This window comes from Dermacentor andersoni, chromosome 4 (assembly GCF_023375885.2).
Source record: "Dermacentor andersoni chromosome 4, qqDerAnde1_hic_scaffold, whole genome shotgun sequence".
NCBI lineage: Eukaryota > Metazoa > Arthropoda > Arachnida > Ixodida > Ixodidae > Dermacentor > Dermacentor andersoni.
Window position 1 is genome coordinate 203049133 of NC_092817.1, and position 22554 is coordinate 203071686.

Here is a 22554-nt window from a genome sequence, read left to right on the forward strand (position 1 = left end):
AGTTCATTTATTCCGGACAATGTCGTTGTTGTTGTTGTTGTTGTTGTTACTACCACTACTGCTTCTACTACTACTACTACATCATTCAGCACGTCACGTCCACAATTATCATCTTGCTAGCTTTCTTCAGAAGTCCTTCGCCAGTGTATTCAAGCAGCCTTTTTTATGTCTGTACGTGCGCATGTACAGGTGAATCTTTTTCAAATATTAAAAGGCAGAGTGCAAACAAAAATTGAAAGTGCGCCTTCCCAGATTCACAATGTATCCTCGTCAGTTTAACGAACCACGTATGCATAGCATTTGCGCAGGCTTATACCTCGCGACACATGAAACGCACGCGACATTGATAAGCGCACCACACAAAAACGTGCAGTCGACGACGGTCGAGAGAAAAGCCACTCTTGTCGTCCCCGCCGTGCAATCGATGGCCGGCTCGCGGGTCGTAATAAAATTTCGTCGCGACTCCCGTGGCTTTCTCGCTGCTTTCGTTATTTTTGGCTTCGGGTCGTTTGAGCGCGCCGATCGAATGTCAGTGAGCACCGACTGGGGCCGCGCAGTGCGCTCGGAACAGCACGACGGTTTTGAGGGAGCAGCGCGCGAGACGCAGCTATCCAACGAAGGTGAATATTTTTTTTTACAGCTTCGCTAAAATTATCATCATCAACAATGGCTCGAGCATCGTCGTCGTCTTGCACAGCTCATCATTCCATTGTCGAATTTCTCTTCTGTCGTCGTAATGGGGAGGCCGCGTTTACGGGGGTATGAGCCATCGCTTAAGGGGGTACGAGCCATTCATTGTTTTACGTGACGGGCAGATTTAACTTTGAAACAATCTAATTCTGAAGAATCGCAAGCGGCAATGTCGGGCGGATGCTGCTAGCCACGCCACGGAGCAAACTCGAGACATCGAACGCAAGCGACAACGGCGAACTGCAATCATACCGTCACTGATGTCACCGAACGTGTGTGTAAGCTCACTGAGAAACACAGACGTCAATCGTGAAACCAATCCAAGCAATCGTCAAAACGATTGCACCGCCCGCATCTCCAGTGGTGGGCCTTGCGCCCAATATACGGAGATATGGAATAGTGCTTCCGCACATTCCATCCCAGCTGCAACTATGGGAACGCCACGACGTACTCTTGTGAAGCGCGCAAAAGCGAAATTGAGATGAAACAATGGGCAAACAAAACATTTACCATATAGACTGCTTACGAAGTTAGACTTACATGGTGTAAAGATGGAACCGCATGGCGCGTTTTTCGCGCGACGCGCGGCAAACGCCCGCGTTGTCTCGGACGCGCGAGCACCCGTACGAAAAAAAGGAGCGGCGCTCTCGCGCCGCGTTTTCCGGGTTGCCAGACAACATAACTCTCAACGACATGCATTGTCTCTGTTACCGCATGTATAATATGCCCTTAAACTTACAGAACACTACAATAAAAATAATCTTAGTGTAATTAGACAGCGACATTTTATCCCGAAGTGTATTTATCAAGCTTAATTTCAAGCAGCAATATCGTGTGCGAAACTGCGACTATGTACCTTCCGCATGCTGAGAGGCCGCTGCTTGTTTACAACTTCACATATAAAAAGGAGTGTCGGCCGCTTACTACCGAGCAGAAGAGGCGATTGCTGCTATTAAGGGGGATCCTGATACTGAAGGAAGAAAAAATGCGGGTCAGGAGGTATATGTGGGTGCGGCCTGCATGGTTGAGAAGAGAGCGAGTACCATACACTGGTAATATTATTAGCAAATTGTCTTGCCAGCATTAGCGATGAGACGCGACGCTTCTCCACTTCATTTATTAGGGCCTCGTTGAAGGTTGCTTTGTCCATTTTAGGTGAAAACGATTCGCTAACCAACACGATGCGCGAACGCAATCACGGTAGAACATATTTTATCTGACGCGCGCGCCAGTTCTGCCAAGAAAAAAAAATTGCTACAAGGAGGTTCCGTCGAGATGCGTAGTGTTCCTGTATATGCTCCCGCTGGGAGCAGAGTTGCGCATAGGTCCGCCGCCGTGATCCAGCTCTGCAGCGAAGCCACTCCTCGCGCGCGCAGGAGCCAAATGCCGCGCGGTGTTCCGCCTTTTTCTCTAGTGGTCGCGAGCTACAAGCGCCAATTGTTCGCAGGCGCTTAGCAAAGGGCACTTCTTAATACAGGCTACGCTCGAACGAGTCATTCGTGCAGCCGGAGGGGGTGGGCTTCCAACCAACCGAAACTTTGTATGTACCTGTGTAAACACGCATATACAAACACACACACGAACGTACAAATAGGGGGTAGGACCGCCTTCGATTCCCCAAAATAAAATACTCCCGTGGCTCGAACAGCTCCAAAGTTCGCTCGCAAACGCGCAGTACGTTGCCACAAAAAGCGGTGCAACGATTTTCAGCATGCATATGAAGTTGTCTTATCATGGTCAGAAAGCAAGAAATGTTTTAAAGAGTGTTTAGAACTTCACACACGTAAGGTGGACACTTAGCGCATTTTGGCTGCCGAAACCAGCCGATTAATGACCGTCGCCAAGAGAGCTATCGTGCCTGCAATTATGTCAGTGACCGTTAACAGAGCGCCATTTATCATTAACCATAGTTCACAACAGCTGCACGTTTTCGATACATGCGGTGCAGACACAGATTTAAGCGCATTTCAAATGTTGACATGCGCAAATTTTAATCAAAGCTTACTTTTATTTACTATTACTATTTAGTAGTACTTACTATTTAGTAGTGCTTACTATGTAGTAGCAGCAAATCTGCAAGTAGAAAAAGATTCAAGATGCAAGAGCTTCTAGCTGCTCCTCTGAACGCACGATCGACGGTCCACTGATTGCAATGGCGATGGTACTGACGGAAACGACGAGTTCGCATGAGTCGGCGATGCGCCGGATCATTTGACGTCATTTTTCGCGCTCGGCCAATAGCGGTGCGAGCGGCGCCGGAAAAGTTATGCGCAACTCTGCTCCCTGCGGGAGCATATACAGGAACACTAGAGATGCGCAGAGAGCAGGGCCATCTGGTGGCAAAAAAAACCAAAATGCCACGTGACCAAATGCCACGTGACTTACCTAAACTCTGATTGGTGCACGCGCCGCGCGGCGCGTTTTTTTTTTTTTTTTCTCTACTCCGAGCAGCAGCACGCGGCGGCGCGATTTCGTGACGGATCATGCTGGGCACGCGTCAAAATGACGCGCGCGTCCCACCATCCGCGCGTCAATCGCGCCTGAAATCGCGCCATGCGGTTCCGCCTAAACACTCCGTGTAAGTAACGCAGCTTCGCTGTTCGACTATTTCCACGGACTGGAAGGGGACGTGATATTTATCCTTTATTTTTCTTTCCTTTTTTTTCTTTTTCTGCTCATAAAATCTTCAAAACATAGTACGTCACAATTTCCGCGGGCTCAAGAACCCAACGCGTGTCAATTTCTAGAGGAAATCGGGGGGGGGATGGGGGTATTTTGTAAGAGTCCACCTAGGGGACTGTCCATTTCGGCCGCTGCTGATTTGATGCGACTGGATACGAGTGGGGAGGAGACGACCGGCCCTAGACAATCAGGAACGGCCGAAATGGACAGTCCACTAGGTGGACTCTTACAGAATACCTCCCCTGACCTAAACGACTTAATGAATATTCAAAAGCGCATTGTGTCTATGTAATTACATTTAGCATTCCTTTATGCTTTTTAGTGCCTTATTTAGCCTTAATGAATTGATTTATTATTTCTGTATTCATAGAAACTGCAAACGAGTCGGTTTGTTGCTGTTACCATATATATATATATATATATATATATATATATATATATATATATATATATATATATATACATTTATATATATTCTGACACGTGTACTTATATTTATCGGGTGACCACGTTTCGCCGCTTAACAAATCTTATCGCACACCGCGGGACGCGCCTGCATGTATCCGAAGTTTCTGGAAAGTTATGGATGCTTCTATCCGCTGTCTGTTGTCGCCGAACCTTGTGTTATCTGATTTCATCGCAAGACTCGAATGGTGTAGAACTTTGTGGAAGGCACGCCGGGTCCCAACGATTAGTCTGGAACATTCGATGACTGCTGTATAAAAGCCGACGCGCTGGACCCGCTGATCAGATTTTCAACGATCGCCGACTGTGTTCGCCGCTCTCGTTGTGCTTTAAGTGTAGCCTGTCTTTGAGGGCACAGGTTCGCCCAATAAAAGCTAGTTTTGTCGTTCACAGTATTGCTACTGTGTTCTTTGACGTCACTACCACGTGACATCTGGTGGAGGTGCTTATCGTCCATGTACCGGACGCCCCCAACAAGCCATGATCCAAGCCCGGACCGCAAAGAGATCACCAACGTAGTCCCGGACCATCGAGTAAGCCGTCGTCTACAAGAGCTGCCCCCGGAGCACGGACTTCTACCTGAGAAGACCAGGAAGATTGTGGCCAAGACAACCACAATGGCAGCCCCAGTGTCACCCGCCTACTTCAACAACCCAGAGAGCTCCCTACCTTCCGTGGAGCTACGTCGGAGGATCCGGAAACCTGGCACGAAACCTTCGAAAGGATCTTTACCTTTAACAACTGGACATCTGAGGATAAGCTACGACATGTGTACTTCTCCTTGGAAGATGCCGCGAGGACTTGGTTCGAGAACCGGGAGTTCACCCTTGCAACATGGGACCTGTTCCGCAGTAACTTCCTGAGGACGTTCACGAGCGTTGTCCGAAAAGAAAGGGCCGAAGTTCTGCTGGAAACCCGAAACTACCCAATGAGACCATCCCCATCTTCACAGAAGAGATGACCCGTCTTTTCCGGCACGCCGACCCGGAAATGTCCGAAGAGAAAAAAGCACGTTTCTTGATGCGAGGCGTAAAGCAAGAACTTTTCGCCGGACTAATCCGAAACCCACCGGAGACCGTAGCTGAGTTCCTGACAGAGGCTACGACGATTGAGGAAACTTTGGAAATGCGCACTAGGCAATATAACCGCCAAGTGCTCACGCCTCAGTGCGCCATCCAAGCGTTGGGCTCCGTTGATCTCCAAGAGACCATCAGGGCCATTGTGCGCGAAGAACTGCGCAAGGTCTTGCCTCCGTCTCAGCCTCAAGTAGCTTCGATCACTGACATCGTGAAAGATGAGGTTCAGCGATCGCTGGGAGTTCCTGAGGTGCAACCTCAATTACCGCATCCCCAGCCAGAAGCGATGAGCTACGCCGCCGTCGCACGCCGCCAAGGTCCCCCTCCGCGACCGCGCCAGGGACCTGTAACGCCGCAATTTCGTCGTCCGCCGCCACCGCCGCCAGCACGGCCACCCGTCGCCCAGCGCACCTACGCGAGGAAAACAGACATTTGGCGCACCCCCGACCACCGCCCGCTCTGCTACCACTGCAGCGAAGCCGGCCATGTGTACCGCCGATGCCCATACCGCGACCTAGGATCGCGAGGCTTCGCCGTCAACGCACAGCGCCCGAGAGAAGGTTAACGCCCTCGTGACATCGCCGACTACCTCGCCGTTACTCAGTGGAACCCTCGACGACCATCCCGTTCGCCGTCCCCAGGCCGCTACCTGTCGCCGCAGCGCCGTCCATACACTGGCCCAGCGCGGGGCCGGTCACCGAGCCCATATCCGGAAAACTAAAAGCAGCAACCGATGAAGGTGCGGTTGCTGTTCGTCCAACTGACGAAGATCCTCCGCCGCCGACGAAGTGTGGAAGCAAAGAATACGACGACGAAAGACGACCTGACGACGTCCCATACCAGCCACAGGTCAACGCGACACAGCCGTGATCCGACGCCAAGGCCTAACTGTAACGCAATACAAAGAACCACCGACCTCGACGTGCTTCTCGACAGCCACGCAGTCACCGCCTTAGTAGACACAGGAGCCGATTACTCAGTCATGATTGCACCCATCGCAGCCCAATTGAAGAAAGTTAAGACTGCATGGGAAGGCCCGTTAATTCGGACCGCTGGAGGACACCTCATCACGCCGAGTGGAATCTGCACGGCAAGAATTACCATTCATGACCGGACTTACCCTGACACCTTCGTTATCCTGCAACAGTGTTCACGAGACGTCATTCTCGGCATGGACTTCCTGAACCAACACGGCGCAATCATCGACCTGATGTCGAAGTCAATAACGCTGTCGGAAGATCAAGCGATACCGCCGGAGAGCCCTCGTAGTCACCACGCCTTGAGTGTGTTCGAAGATCAAGTGAGCATCCCGCCTCACTCCAGCATTATTTTGGTCGGCACCGAAACACCCGCTGACGTAGAAGGCGTCATCGAAGGCCACCAACGTCTACTGCTCGAAGGTGAAATTTGCGTCGCAAGAGGGATCGCTCGACTGCACGGAGGAAACACGAAAGTGTTGCTGACAAACATCAGCCAGGAGTTAAAGCACATCAACAAGGGCACGACGATCGCATACATCGAGGAAATTCAGGAAACCAGTGATGCGTTTGTCCTCTCGGATTCTTTCGCATCTACCCCGACGACCGTAGTTCCCGAGCCAGACTTCGACATAAATCCAAGTCTCCCCGTAATTAAGCAGCAACAGCTCAGAAGTCTGCTTCGACGATACAAAGACTGCTTTTCGACGTCGTCGAGCATTCAACAAACACCAGTCGCAAAGCATCGCATAATAACCGAAGAGTGCGCTCGACCACTCCGCCAGAGCCTTTACAAAGTTTCGACGCGAGAACGCGAAGCTAAAAGACAAGTCGACGAAATGCTGCGCGACGACATCATCCAGCCATCGAAAAGCCCGTGGGCGTCTCCAGTTGTTTTAGTGAAGAAAAAGGACGGAACCCTATGTTTCTGCGTCGGTTATCGTCGACTGAACAAAATCACGAAGAAAGACGTATACCCCTTCCCACGGATAGTCGACGCATTGGATCGGCTCGGCAATGCTAAATACTTCTCATCGACGGACCTCAAGTCTGGCTACTGGCAAATAGAAGTCGACGAAAGGGATCGCGAAAAGACCGCCTTCATCACGCCAGACGGCCTCTATGAGTTCAAGGTTATGCCATTTGGACTGTGCTCGGCGCCTGCAACGTTCCAGCGCGTGATGGACACGGTTTTAGCAGGATTGAAGTGGCAGACCTGTCCTGTTTACTTGGATGACGTCGTCATCTTCGCCGGAAATTTCGACGATCACCTTAAGCGGCTTGCGACAATATTAGAAGCCATCAAGTCATCAGGGCCGAAGCCGAAATTTCGCATTCACAGCGGCGCCGCGCACGATCTGAAGTGGTCCCCGTGGTGCACCTTAAACCCTTTTAAGGACGCTGACGAACTTCCTTATTTTGTTGTTTTCTTTGCTACGAGTGCTTTTCTTTATTACTTTCGTTTGTTTGCAGCATCGGGTCGATGCTTTTTAAGAGGGTGGTATTGACACGTGTACTTATATTTATCGGGCGACCACGTTTCGCCGCCTAACAAATCTTATCGCACAGCGCGGGACGCGCTTGCATGTATCCGAAGTTTCTGGAAAGTTATCGATGCTTCTATCCGCTGTCTGTTGTCGCCGTACCTTGTGTTATCTGATTTCATGGCGTGACGCGAATGGTGTAGAACTTTGTGGAAAGCACGCGGGTCCCAACGATTAGCCTGGAACATTCGATGACTGCTGTATAAAAGCCGACGCACTGGACCCGCTGATCAGATTTTCGACGATCGCCGACTGTGTTCGCCGCTATCGTTGTGCTTTAAGTGTAGCCTGTCTTTGTGGGCACAGGTTCGCCCAATAAAAGCTAGTTTTGTCTTTCACAGTATTGCTACTGTGTTTTTTAAGGTCCCTACCACGTGACAATATATATATATACATACATACACACTTTTTTTCGGACAATCATGTGCACGTTTTGCGTGGACGCTGGCGAAAAGGCAAATAAATGCCTGACAAAGCGCCAGCTACCCATAAGCACAAACACTCAGAGGGACTACACATATGAGACTCAGTGAGGTCATATATATATATATATATATATATGTAAACGTGTGTGTGAGTGTTTCATAAGAAGGCAACTAACAAAGACACCAAGGACGACGTCGGATAAATTACTTGTACTTACTAATTGAGTTCAAGTAATTATAAGTCAACGGAAATGAAAGTGGACGAAAAAATTACTGGCCGCAGGTGGGACCCACGTCTTCGCATTACGCGTGCAATGCTCTTACCAATTGCGGCAGCGTTGTCCTTGGTGTTTTTGTTTGTTGGCTTCTTATATGATTCATAATGATCGGGCCCCTCGGTTAACCGAGTGGACCGATTCTTCTCGTTCATTACATAACGAGGGTCTCGAATCCGGTAACATTGATGCCTTCAGGTAGCATGAGTGGGTTTATTGACCGGTTGCCTTCACCCAAAAGGATCATGTTCTCGTGACGCCTGCCGCAGAAAGGATGTGCCACATCCGCCGCCAAGGTCTGTGAGTGGTGGCGCTGGCTAACACTTCCAGGGTTACTTCTAGTAGTACAACATAAATAACCCAGAAAGTGGATGGGAACTCGGCGCCGCGCTAGCTCAATTGGTAAGAGCATCGCACGCGTAATGCGATGGCGTGGGTTCGTATCCAAGCCGTGGCCAGTTATTTTTTTCATCCACTTTCATTTCTAATAATTTATCATTTGTTTAACTTAATTAGTAAGTACAAGTAATTTCCCCTATGTTGTCCTTGGTGCCTTTGTGCATTGGCTTCTTATCATTAAACAAAAATCGGGCCCCTCAGTTCTCTTTCTTCTCGCTCATATATATGTATATATAGTCATATCACAAGAAGCCAACAAAGACACCAAGGACAGTATAGGGGAAACTACTTGTACTTAATATTGAATTGAAGAAATGATTAATTGATGGAAATGAAAGTAGATGAAGAAACAATTGGCCACAGGTGGGCCACAGACCCACATCTTATATGCACGGGGGCGAATCAAAGTATTTGCCCTTATTTTTATTAACCAGAATAAGGTACATACCGGTAAAACAAAAAATATACGTACTATTCTATGTACTTTACACTATTTTTCCCCAGAGTCCCCACACCGATTAAGACATCTGTCCCATCGCAGCAATAAATTAGAAATACCCATGTGGTATAATTCGTCCTGCTGACCGTGGAACCACCGTCAGACTGATGTCTTGGCTTCATCATTCTTGCAGTGAACATAAAGTTGTCTGATGATAATGGTGTTTTTATCATGGTGAAGACAACTCTACAAATGCAAAGTAAGTACAGATAAATTACCAACCGCCACTCGTTACTGCGAAATGACCAACAGATGTTCAATTTCGATAAGTTCCATTCCTTATTCATTGAGTACTCCGGCTGTTGCAGATTCTAGGGAAGCCAAGCACGCATACCTGTGTGCAAAACGCGTGTGCCGCATTTATTCGAACACATGTGGCCGACAAGTGTGCGTGGAAAGTGTTAGCGAGGGTCGGTTTCCACACATCCTCACTGCTTCCGTGATATATGTCTTATGTTCTTTTTTGTAAAAAATTGTTTCCTCTCTTGACTTGTGGTCCCTCAATCCAGGAAATATTTGTGGAAACAGTGTCACTAATTCGTCTGTGTCATAATTCGTAAAACTCCTTGTACTCGTAGGCACCACCTCGTCCCATGACCGTGGTGTCAACAGCGGTGCAGAGCAGGTCATGGGTTCGACTGCTGGTTTCTTTTATGGCAGTCGCGCTCTGGGCGTCACTCCACTTGGCTACCACGGTAAGCTTCATTATTTCTTTATTGCCCCCGTTTGAGCAGTTCATTTTGCGAAAGCTACACCTTCCTTAAGGAGGAAAGACAGCGTAACGTTATGGCTACTTTTTTCTTCGCTAGTCTATTCAGACTTGCCAGGGTGCACTAGGACGGGAAGCAATATGAAGCATAGAACAAGACAAGAAAGAGCGCCACCTTTATTTTACAGACCTATAGCTTCGTCCATATCCAAACCATGCAATTAGCTTTGACTGTGCTTGTTTCCGTAGTTTGTGCTACTGCGCATGAATTTCCTCCGCTTCTTCTGTGGTTGTGCAGATGTGTCTGCAAATGACGGCTAACCTTAACTCTGCAGCAACTAACTCTGCTCCTGTGTAATAAACTCTGCCCACCACACAGCTGTCTCTCGCACTTCAGCCGCTTTCCTACCGCATTTTGTATTCTTGTGTTTGCTTCACTTGGTGCGCCAGTGCGCGCAAGAAAGCTTGCCTATTGGATATACACTCACAGTGCTCATAGCCTTAAGACAAACGCATTAACTTTGTTGGCTGAACTACGTGAATTGACAAAAAACAAGTGGCCTCTCATCTGCGCAGCAAAGCGTTGTGAAAAGATGGCTTGCACATACGACAGCTGCTTTTCAAATCTCGGAAGTGAATGCTACGCGAATTTTCTCACCACGAAAACAGGCTATACTCAGTCAACACATAAAACAGGTCGTTCTTTGCGAGCAGTTTATGGTGCCTATTTCGGACGCTATGGTACCTAAAATGAGGCTGTATGTGCCCTTTTAGGCACCGAAATCGCACGTTATTAGTGCCTAAAAATCCACCCTCTAGTCATCAATGTTTCTTTGAAGCCCCAAAACGGCAAAGTAACTGACTTCAGCGATTCCTGTGGCTCTGAACCTAATTGCTACGACAAGCAGCAGGCTCTCACGCGGATATATCCCCAAGCACAGCTTCTTCTTTGCGATGCAGTAAAACCAAAACATCGTCCCCAACCATTGCAGTGTCGCCCGTTGCGGTCCCTGAAGTGCGTCCACAGGCGCCGCTGCCCTCTCAGATTTGGCGCGGGGAGCAGCTCCGAACTACACGTATAGCCGTGTATCTGAATTGCTGTGCCTGTAGTGGGCACTCAAGTATTGTGGCGAGGATGATTCAGAGCATTGTGATATGGCCTGACGACGACAACCTTACGGTAACGAAGTAGGCCGTCACCGTCGAATTCAACGAAACCGCGGGAGGTAACTCCGCATCAATTTTCAAGCTTTTAATTGCTGTCGAAGTAAAAGGTAAATTTAAAAAAGAAGCAGCAGTCGTTTGAAAACAAATTCAGTATGTTTTCAGTGAGTTAGTAATCATACATTTTTCATGCATCCACGATTTCATTGCCGGGGCAGGTTCACCTCAACGTACAAAAAATGGCTACAACAGTGTGCAAGTAAGACTTCTATAAATGTAGGATAATATCGACTTTGACGCTATTTTAGAATATCCAAAACCTTCATGTACATCAGATTATCGAAGTTTTGATGCCTATTTCTTCATTATATTCCTGCTTTATTTCGCCTCATATGTGTGCAAGCAATCTCGTTTTCAAAACAGTGGGCTTAAAGCCCGAGCTCCTCATGCGGTTTGGCAGTGATGTTTCGCGGAGCCTACCTGTTGCCTCCTCGGTCCATACTCTGAGCTCAATTATCCTTGTTTGCTAAATGCACGCCCAAATCTCCGGTACGTTACAGAAAGAAGTGGAAGGTAACAAAAGCTCCTGCTGTAAAAGTGTGACATAGCTAAGAAAAAGTGTGATTATTGGCAATCTCTAAGTTCTTGGTGTCAGTAATGGGGGGAACGAAGGAGGAGGGAGGGGCTGTTCCATTCAGTGCGGTGAACGATCACTGTTGGTGTTAATCCAGCATGATTACACGCTAACTTTGAACCTAAGGTCAGAAAGGCATGTAGCTTTAGGTAGAAAAAAATTATTTCAGAACAGGATTCTAATGATAAATTTCATGCTGCAATGCATATGCAGCACTTTCTACAGGACACTGGTAATTAACTCAGTCATCAAGGAAGGAATAGAAAGACATGATAGCAATTACGCGTCTCTGCGATAACCGCTAATCGTTGAAGATGTAATTAGAAGCATTCAGCAATTACATACACTTCTCAGGAAGTTTATAGAGGGTCTTTTGTGTTGTTATTATATGTGATAAATAATAGTTATGCTAGTTATAGGACTGTTCTACTATACATATTTCTAAATCGAACAGAACATGAATGTTGGAGAAACACGAACCTTGAATATCAAATCAAATATCTATATTCTCTCCTTTCTGAACAAGCTGCAGTACTAATACTGCGTGGGGTTCGCTTGGTAAAAAAAAAGCAAATTATATACAATACTTGATGCATGCATGTAACACCGTTCTCAACAGGTCGTTCGGTCAAGTTAGCAGCTAGCAAATTTCGCGCTATTGATTTCAGTTACGTGGTGCACCATGACAACGACAGCAATAAAACAATAGAACAGCACGTCATCACATGCTCGTAAGGAATGTCGTGTTTGATGAATGAGAGACGTGTGGTGCAGCACCGCACGTTCTCTTCACGAGATGCAAGCATAGCGAGACTAACCAGCTAATAAGTTCATCTTCTTGAGTCGAGAAGCCCATTTCGCACGTTCACTGTGCAAAAGCGACAAATTGTCATTGAGTGACTGGAAACTATTGACCAGAACACCGCGCGCTCGCTCACCACCTCGGGCCTCATAACGTGCGCGGCTCTCCTGCGCCGTAATTATCCTCAACAGTCCTCGCGTGCATCAGCCCCCCTCCATCAAGACTACAATAAGTGCTGTTATCCCTTGCACTCGAACAGAAACAAATATCGGGCATTTCCGCGTGCTGAATTCTTGAATCCAATACGAATTAAAAAGCAAAAATAAATATTTGATTCGTATTCCAGATTTTCAATTTACGCAGGCCAATGTGTAATGCTGAAATTCATATGTCTCGTGATACTGCGCAGTATTCTCCTAAACTGAAGGTATGACGGGAACGCTGTACATCAAGCACGAAGAAGAGAACCGAGCGTTGAGCCATCTTTTATTGTTGTAAAATTCACGCATTGGGGGGGAGGGGGGGGCTTGATTGTTTTTTGGGTGTAGCGTAAATTTCTTGTGTTGTTCTCTTCTGAAGCGACGAATATTTATGTTTAGTTTCGGGAATTCATTCCCATTTGCCACTAATTGAAACTGTTCAGTCGGCTTACGAACATGATCGCTTGCAGGCCCACGTTTTTTCTTTCAAGTTCAAAAAAAAGCGGCATCAGCAGCGCGGGTTGCAAGAACAAAACAGCGGAAAAAGAACAAGCAGACAGAGGGAAAAAATACAGAGAAACACTCCCGCATCAAGATATTCTGTTTCATAATGTATCCGCCGTTCCGCGGGGGCTTCATTTAAATTGCCAGAACCTGGAACCACATCCGGAAGTGGTCTCCGTGCAGACATGTCGCTGTGTAAAGGGTAAGCGAGCGCCACCGTGTACTTGCTTTTTAGAGAGTTGACACTAATGAGCGACCGCATGTTTACCGCGCTCGTCGGCATTTTCGTTTTCGAACATGACCTGGACCAGGACGCGCAGGCTCTGCTCTCACGATAGTCAGATCACCAGCACGCGTATCACCTTTCTACGCAAATGAGGAACGTTTTCTGCTGCTTCACGTCGTGACAGATGCTTCTTTTCTTACACTTCTCTTCTCAGGTTGTACTTAGCCATTTTAATTTTATCAGCTTGCAACCGTGGGTCATATTAAGCATCGAAGTACCTGCGTAGGTTTGTTCTAGACACATGCAAGGAGCTTTTCCTTTCGGTGATGGTGCACCGATTTCTCCTCGTACGTTGCCCGTAATTAACGAGGTCACTGATTTCGCTCTGAGAAAAACGAGTAGGCAAGCTTTTGTAACTAACATTTCGGGAGGGCATCGTTGTTAGCCAAGACCCAGTGTCCTCATTTTTAAAATCTTCCTTAGTGGCTCATTTTCCGCGCTTGTTTCTAATCATGATAGCCGTCTATGCAATCATAAACGTGGTTCCCCTGAGTGTAGACAGAGAATACATCGGTTTGTTTGCTATTAACGTACCGTTCAGCAGAAAATGCTCTCTCCCACCGACGTTATCCACTCTTGACTACCTGTTTGCCAGACAAGGCGTTCTGATCATGTATTGCACCACGTGAGCTCCGTTGAAAAATAGTGGGAGAATAGTGGTTGTGTAGCTCGACGTAATCCCTTTACCAAAGTATACAGATCAGAACCCGTGATAAAGCCGCTTTTCTTCTCGGCCTATGAATATATTTTGAAACTAAGGACTACAGTGCAATACCTGGCATTATGAAATTTCCAGTGCACCCGTAAATTTGAGTTCGCGCGCCTGAATCACGGATAAATTCACTATTTTTTTTTTTGTTGCGGGCCTCGCATTCGTATATTTTTGCTCATTGATGCAAGTGAGACGAGGCAGTCAAACACGCCACTTCCTTCAGAGGAAAGCTACAGTCTGCCGACGTAGGCACTGGAATAAAATGCGTGGCACTGAAAACCTAGACTTTTGCCTGAGCGCAAGCTCATATCTGATGAAAAATAATCTTGAAACAGTTGTTCGTAAATACGCAGCCTGTGTATATCGTAATATGTTGTCGAAACAGTCAGAGTTGCATGGAGACCTAATGTACCACTCATGTAAACATATTTATCAGAGGAAGTGCGGTTTCCTTGGACTATCGCCGTTACATCTCGTTTGCTTGCAAATTCTAAGTCGGTCTTAGTTTTTTTCAATCGCTTGTGACGCCATTATGCTGCCGTTTTGGTTCGTCATGTTCACAAATTAATTCATTCAATTATGGGGTTTAACGTGCCAAAACGACGATCCGAAGTGCCTGCATAGTGAGTGACTACGGTCTACTGTTCATCACTTTGTATGTCGATTTTTTTTACGTGCACCCAAATATATGTGCACGAGCATTTTCGCATTTCACCTGCATCAAAATTAGGACGCCGTGGCCGAGATGAAAGCCCGCAAGCTCGGGTTCATTAGCGCAACACCACAGCAACTGCGCTACCGCGGCAGGTTTTGTAATGTTCGCTTACTTGACAAGAATGTGTGGTAAGCGGCGGCCGCGTTCCGAAAGGTTGCTGTGCGAAAAAGCTTATGAACTGAGCTCTGAGTGCGCGTTATGAAGCGCAGCTGGTCAAATAATGTTAAAAAACCACCGCTCAAGCACTCCATACAGGTCGTTAGCCAGCGAAGCGCGTTCCCGGTTTTTTTTATCACTGGGTTAATGCCGACGGGTTATTAAACGACGGCTTGGTAGGCTTCCGGATCCTCGGTGCGCAGTAGCTTCTTGCACTCGGGTGGACGAGCCTGTTCTTGTGCCCGGGCTGCAGCATGGGCCCGGTGTATACGAGTTCGTTCCCGGTCCTACTCGCGGCGTTGCTGATCGAAAGATGCCTGCTCCTAAGGAGTACGTATGACGTGTGGCATACCCACTTCGGAGCCGGAGAGAAACGGCTGTGCGCGCACTCGGCTGCGACGGAGAGCAAACATGTCACTACTGGCGTAGCTAATACAAAACCACCTAGATAGCACGAGGCATTTTCACTCCGATCCATGATGTGTGTTTCTTTCTTGTGTCCTCGTTTTCTCGTGCAGTTATAAGAAAGGTCTAAACGTAGCCGGTGAACGAATTATTTTGGATCGGGGCCGTTTTCTAAGAGTTTTCCTTTCTTCGACCACCTGAGCTATTGCCTCGCATTTATTGTTTTTCATCTCATGCTCCTCCAAGCTCACACATTTCCTCGCCACATACGTAATGAATTCGTCGTCATATTATGAGTTTCACGGAAACAAATGCACAAGAACACAAACTGGGCAGTATTGAACTTGGACGCTTTGAAAGCCCCGAGGTCTCAGCGTCGGCTGTTGGACTGTTATTTTAGGCAGGCACGCATTGAGGACATTGGAACGATTTCCTCGTCAAGAATTCAACGTGAATCGGAGTCGACGGTAGCCAGTGCGGCCCAAGTATAGTGGCACGTGAACCCCAGTGCGAGTGCACAAAGTTTCCTGCTGCGGCTCTTGCCATGTAGGCTATATCATAAAAAAAAAAAACGCTGAGCAATTCGTATGCTACCGGCATGTAGACCAGAGCATGTTTACTGATTGCTGCGGTGCCGTTAGGTGACGCAAAGCTAGGCCTCGTAACACGCGCGAAGCTCCTCGTGCGGCGCTAGAACCCAGCCGCAATCTGACGCTACAAATATTTTTCGGAGAACTGCTGCAGCAATACAAAGTGTTCTACCAATCACTTTGGGCAATGTGAACACACGGGAAATAACGTAACTGTGTTTATTCCTCGAACATAAATAGAAGCTATATTAATCCTATGTCTCTGTTGTGATCTTGTCAATTTCCTCTTTAGAAACATACCACACGTTACATGTTGATCAAGGAAACAGTAATAAATCAAATAGAAACAGAGTAACAGAAAGGAAATCATTTTGCCTATCTTTGATTCATGTGACCATTACAAGACAAATACCACATTTGACACTGCTCTGTCTAGGTGTCTCTTAGTGCGTGTGCATGTGCGTGCGTGCGTGCGTGTGCGTTTGTGCGTGTGTGTCTGTGTATGTGTTACGTGCAAGCGGGCCTGCGTGCGTGCGCGCCTATTTCTTGCACACTTTTTGCCTCCTATACAACTCACAATGCTGTCTACATGGCGCGCTGGTATTCAAACACGAGTAGGCGTATTTCGCGTTTTTATGCGCTCTAGACAACGAGAGCTGTACCACGTGCAGTGAAGAAAGTAGAGCCTTCGGCATGGGTCAAATGACGCTGCTAACTCTTTCGCGGCGGCGCACCTTTGAACAGTAAGCTGGTTAGTATGTTGCTACAACCAGACAGGCGCGGGCCAGACTTCGCCTTGACGTCATTGGGACATGGTTGCGCCACATTTCCGAGAGGCTGGCTTGTCGCAGAGCTTCAGCCCTGAAATGCGCTCTCCGTTATGCTGGCTTCTGCGATTTGCGTCAGGTGGTGAGATTAGAAAGCTAAGCTTGCGCACTGACAAGCACAATAAAAAATAGCAAAATCTTCTAGCTAACTGAACGTGGCACAGAACTTGTTACAACAGCTCTCGATTCGCAGCCGTCACTCAATACAGACTGTTGCACAACCGAGGTGCGCTCTCGCAAAGCCTTTTATTCTGCCTATAATAGCCAATGAAAGAAAAAGAAAACAAGAACTGACGGAGGAACACAGTGCCATGCTGTGCGGTCCTGTGCTTTTACAGCGTGTTACTTGAGTGCCTTGATTCGTCGTAAGAAGTGCACACGAGTGACGCAAAAGGAAAAGCGACGTAACAAAGTCACATATTACTTCAAATAACACATCGGCAGTTGCATCCGTGCTGCTACCGTGAAACTACGCGTTTGGTAATCACGAAAGTTTAATTTTCTAGGCGCCCTTTTCCGAGTAATTTAATATAAGAGTAAATTATATGCGGTTACCACAATTCTCACACTACGTCCAAGTACACCAGGCGCACTACCAGAGATGTGTCAAAGCCGCGTCAGAATACGAATATTTGGCAAGGTGATTAGTGATTGCAAACAAGGACGTGTTCCAACGCGTAAGGATAAGCGGAAAAGGACACAAAGACAAAGAAGACGACAGGAACGGTACAACGCTGCTCTTCAACTGCATTAGCCTTTTGAAACGGATGACAGCAAGTCACGTGAACGACCCGTCGCTGTGGCTAAGCAGCCATGGTGTTGCGCTGCGAAGCAAGAGGTCGCGGGATCAAATCCCGGCAGCGCCGGCTGCATTTCGATGGGGGCAAACTGTGAAAACGCGCGTGTACATTTTCCTAGGTTCACGCTAAAGAACCCCAGGTGGCTAAATTCACCCACAACGGCGTGCCTCATGATCATATCGGGATTTCGGCGCGTGAAAGCCCAGAATTTGATTTGTTTAAAGTCACGTGGTGACAGGGAAAGACATATATTGGCGCATGCGAACAGAGGAGGACCAGAAACATGGCGCATTTGGCTAACACCACTATCAGTTACGCAAATTACCAAGTCATTTATCGACATAATTGACTTCGTCTTTCGCCAAAACGATAGGAGAGGATGGTCCAAACGGTTATTTGCTAGGTGGCCTGATCCACCGAGTTACTTTGGTAAAACAGAGAGGTGCCTTAATCAACGTCGGAAAGAGCACAACTATAAAGTTCAACGAGAAAGCATTGCTCATCTTGCCATTCGCTGCAGGGATTGCCTTTCCGAACCAAATTTAATCGCATATGCAGTCGTAGGCCGGATAGAAGAGTAATTCACTAAATAAATCACCGTAGCCATGGCGATAAGACCGCAACGTGCCGACTGCGTAAGCATACCTTCCCTCTCAGTATTCAACGAAGAAATTGCTTACCTGGAGAACAGTGCGCATGTCATGACATATCTGATATGCTACTGAATGTTCTGTTTCAAGATAAACCAGTTGTAAGTAGCGCTTCGTGTGTCCTGCATCCCCTTTCTTTGTCCGCATCTTCAAGCGCAAAAACAATTTCGCAACGAATAACCAGCTTACCCACTTTGATTGATCCCATCTAAGGCCTGCGCACGGTGCTGCCTCAACTTTCCGTTACCACATCTCCCTGTCTGGCCCACAGAACACTTTTCATGCGACAGGGGAATTTTGTAAACCACCCCCGTTTCAAAAGGAATGAAGCTTGTGGCGTAATTATTTTCGAGTAGCCCAACTTTCTGCTCATCGCACCTTTGGATGCGCCACGACTCTCGAGAGTGAGCGCCATCTTCCTTCGGCAAGATTGTTCGAGCCGAAGTGCAACGCTTGGTATTCGAGCATTGCTATACACACTGAATAATGATAGGCTGCGCATTTCAGAGGGAATGCAGCCAATGATAGAATCGCAGTTTGTTTACGCTTCTTTTAGTGGTGTAATTCTTTTGTTTCATCCTTTGGACGTCGCATAAGTATTTTAGCTCTCTGTGCTTTAAAAGTAATCCCGTTGTCTCAACCCACGTTAGCGTTGAACGCACATTCCAGTTAACGCCGGCTAAATAACACGACCGCAATGTTCTCACGGGCTTCGGTTTGCCGCGTTCAACGCTCACTGCCACTGTGATCGTGGAGCAAAAGAGCCGCCTATTCATATTTATCTAAATATGAATATTAAATCTAAATTAAATTAAATTTTGCGGTTTTACGTGCCAGAACAGCGATTTGAGTATAAGGCACGCCGCAGTGAGGGACTGTAGATTATTTTGGCCGCCTGGGGTTCTGTAACGTGCACTCAATGCACGGTACACGGGCGTTCTCGCATTTCACCCCCGTCGAAATGCGGCCGCCGCGACCGGAATTCGAACCAGCGCCCTCGGGCTTAGTAGGGCAACGCCTTAGCCAATACGTCACACATTCATTCGAAGAATCGAGCATAATGTCATAGCGTCATTATTTTATACGGCCAGATTTATACTATGCACCTCGGCAGCTCATCAAGCCTTCTGTGACACTGAACATTTCAGGAATTGAAAAGCAATATCTTGTACACTACTTAGAAGCTCATTTCACGCCAGAAAATGCACCACATCCAGGAGATTCGTCTTCACCAACTGTTCTACATCAAATAACAGCTCCGCTTCGGTTTTCTATATTCCGGTATCGAGTACGCAGGAGTTATCGGCTGTCTTACAAGACGTCGTCCACAGTGGAAGAGCTGTTCGGCCAATTACCGGCCGCTAGATTTATTGCAGAGAGGAACCGCTGTCGAAAATAGGATATATATGCCGACACTAAAGCAGCCTTGGCAGTACTAAATATTCCCTATCATGTGCACCTCTGTATCATATATGACATGTATTTATTTTATTTTTATTTACCTTCCGACCTTACGGCATTAGAGAGGGGAGTGAGTTATACAATAAATATTAAACCGTTGACTGTTCCTTTTATAGCTGGCGACAAGGTATATTTTAAAAATCTGCCGAGCAACATTGGCATTGCAGGGAACGAAGTAGTTGACAGACTGGGTATCGCAGCCCATGCGTTGTACACCCCCATTGCGTTTACACTATTAGACGCCGATACTTCGCACCCTCCAGCTCACACAGAAGGGGCACGCGGTTTGATACGCAGGCAAAGTCATCCGTCCTGCACAGAGTGGACCCATTCGAGTGGCGCGAACAAGCCGAAAAAAATGACCGCACGTTCGACACTCTCATCCGTCGCCTGCGCTTGGGCGTAGCTTGGCTCACTTCTTGTGCAGCATTAAAAAGAAGCCCTTTGTTATCGTAATGAATTTTATGAAGAGCGCATATGCGACAAATGCGACGTCGCTTGAGAGGTCAGCGAGATCTCATGTTGTCTTCACTTGTCAAAGACTAGTACAACTAGAGAAATCGGAAAGGATGAACCGCACAGAGCGCTCCTCAATGTAGTCAAGGCTCAATCTTAGGCATTAACCAGGAAGGTCCCACACTGAAGAGATAAATGCAAGCTCAGCACTCACCACAGCCTTATACATTACTAATTTTACCGAGGTAGGCGCAAGTGAGAAACTTGGACATAAGAAGCCAAGCGGGCGGCTGCCGTTTTTAGTAACATGGTCAATGTGCGCATCCTATTTAAGGTTGTCAGCAATGTCAATACAGATGTAATTGTTAGAGGTAACAGGAGCCAAAGGTAATCCATTCAACTAGTAAGTATTTGCAAAGGAAGTATCGGTCTTTTGCGTTATTCTCATTATTTACACTTGTTAACATTAGGTTCATTGCACCGTTACGTTTTGCATCCAGTAAATTTAGAGTTAGGAGCAGATTGAATCGTCGATTGATGCAGCAGACAAGCAAGTGATTTCCCTAGTAACAACGCAGTGTTGCGTAAAAAGTGTTATAGATAATGAAATTGAAGCCGACAAAACCATAATTGTCATGTGATGTCACGATAACGGCGCCATGACAGAAACATTAATGTACCACCAACTGAGTTTAGAGGAGGCTAGTTCAACAGACCGACCAGATTAGCGCGCCTTGTTTCTATGGAGTGTTCAGTGGCTTTTTCGCCACATGCAGAACGAAGAAACAAACAAAAACTCGTCGTTCTTTTTGTGTCCATGTTCCATAAGTTCTGCTGCTACAATCCTAAAACAAAAACTGGCACGCAAATTAGGGGCTGGCGTGATCGGATGAAACACAAGGCTCTGACAGACTGCTTGTATCCTGTGGGTTTTGTATTTATTTTGACAACTTCAAAAGGTTCGCTTCAGTTCACTACTACAATTTTAGGGCGAAGAATATGTTCAGAGACCGCATTTTGCGGTCCAAGTTGTATAGTGGCTCATTGTGCTCCGGCACTTTCCCATTTCCTCCGGCAGACACGAAAAACTGTCGGCTTTGTCAGCTGTGAACTGGGCCTTCAGAAAAAGGAAAACCCGCCTGCTGAGTTGAATGGCATCGTGATCTGCGGGCACACACTCCGGCGACCGATTTTCTTGCATTACTCCTTTGTTTTTGTGACTGGCGGACAAGCCACTTAGCAATCCGCGGGCGAGCGAATCTGGTCGGCCTGTCCGCGAAACCCGTTTAATAGCACACTCGCCGTCGCAATCATGCTATCACCTGACATTACCGTGCAGACCTGGTTGAGAAAGTGAGAGGGTGGATTTCTAGGTAGCGTCGCGTCATATCCTCATGAAACTACCATCCACGAATCCGAGCAGCATTATAAGCTGCATGTTGGACATAACCCGTAAGTGACTCGCATCTCAATAGGAATGCATCTGCACTCGGTGCGTTGGTTAGTGTGTCAAAGGCACACCTTCACCGAGCATCTCATTCCAGATCCGCTTAAAAGTTGCTGTTCAATTTTGAACTTTGAACTTTATTTGTATGAAGAAGTCATTTTACATAATGAGGTGCAACAGAAAAACTGCCATAACTGGCGGTACGTTCTCCCCTTTATTATTCGCACAAGGGCCGGCGCACACAAAAAATTCGCAGTTCCGCTGGAAAGGCGAAACACCGATTGCCATAGCAAATTAGTAGATAGCAGTACGAATTAAGGATACAGTCTTATCGGACGTATAAACTTGTAAACATTCGCTTACTAACTAAATTAACAATGATAGAATGTGTAAGCGTGACTCAATGAGGGCGTAGAAAGAAATAGACACACGGAGCCAGCACTGTCTTTGTGTGTCTGCTTCTTTCTACGTCCTTGTCCAGGCGCGCTTACACATTCTGGATTCAAACCAAGTAGCCCGTCAACGTGTTTTAACTAAATTAACCAGCACGGCGTCACGCACGCACAGGTAAACATGAACACGCATCGCTCGATGGGAACGGAAACTGTCTGTGAAAACGCTGGAACTAGGAATCGCGGCATGCCGCGAACCAATTGACCTCCTTGCATCTGCCGCTTCAATGCGTACGAATTGTCAAAAGCACAGCGCATACGAAACTACTGGCACTACGCGCACTCCGCAAGCATCGCAGATCGCTTTGAAGATGAGGTCCGCGTGGGCGCGCACTTCAGCCACGTATCAGACCGCTTTCAAGACACACGAGCGCCTGAAACGGGCCCCTACAGCGTACGCCAAAGGCGTCTGCTACGACGTCCGCGATTCGCAAGGCCAATGCCGTGGTAGACGCTGCGGTTGTCTCCAATCTGTACGGAGCGGCGTGCGAGCAGGACATCGAGGCACCGTAGCAGCCGCCGGAGAAGAACTCCCCTCCTCCCTCGCCACAA

At 47.3% G+C, this 22554-nt stretch overlaps 1 protein-coding gene across 1 annotated transcript in view; it reads left to right on the plus strand.

Annotated features, from left to right (window-relative positions):
- Positions 1–22554, plus strand: part of LOC126538510 (adenylate cyclase type 3-like) — a 385015-nt gene that overhangs the window by 302640 nt on the left and 59821 nt on the right. Inside the window, exon 9 of the mRNA XM_050185368.2 lies at positions 9611–9727. Within this exon, the coding sequence (XP_050041325.1) occupies positions 9611–9727 (117 nt within the window). The remainder of the gene's footprint in view (positions 1–9610; positions 9728–22554) is intronic.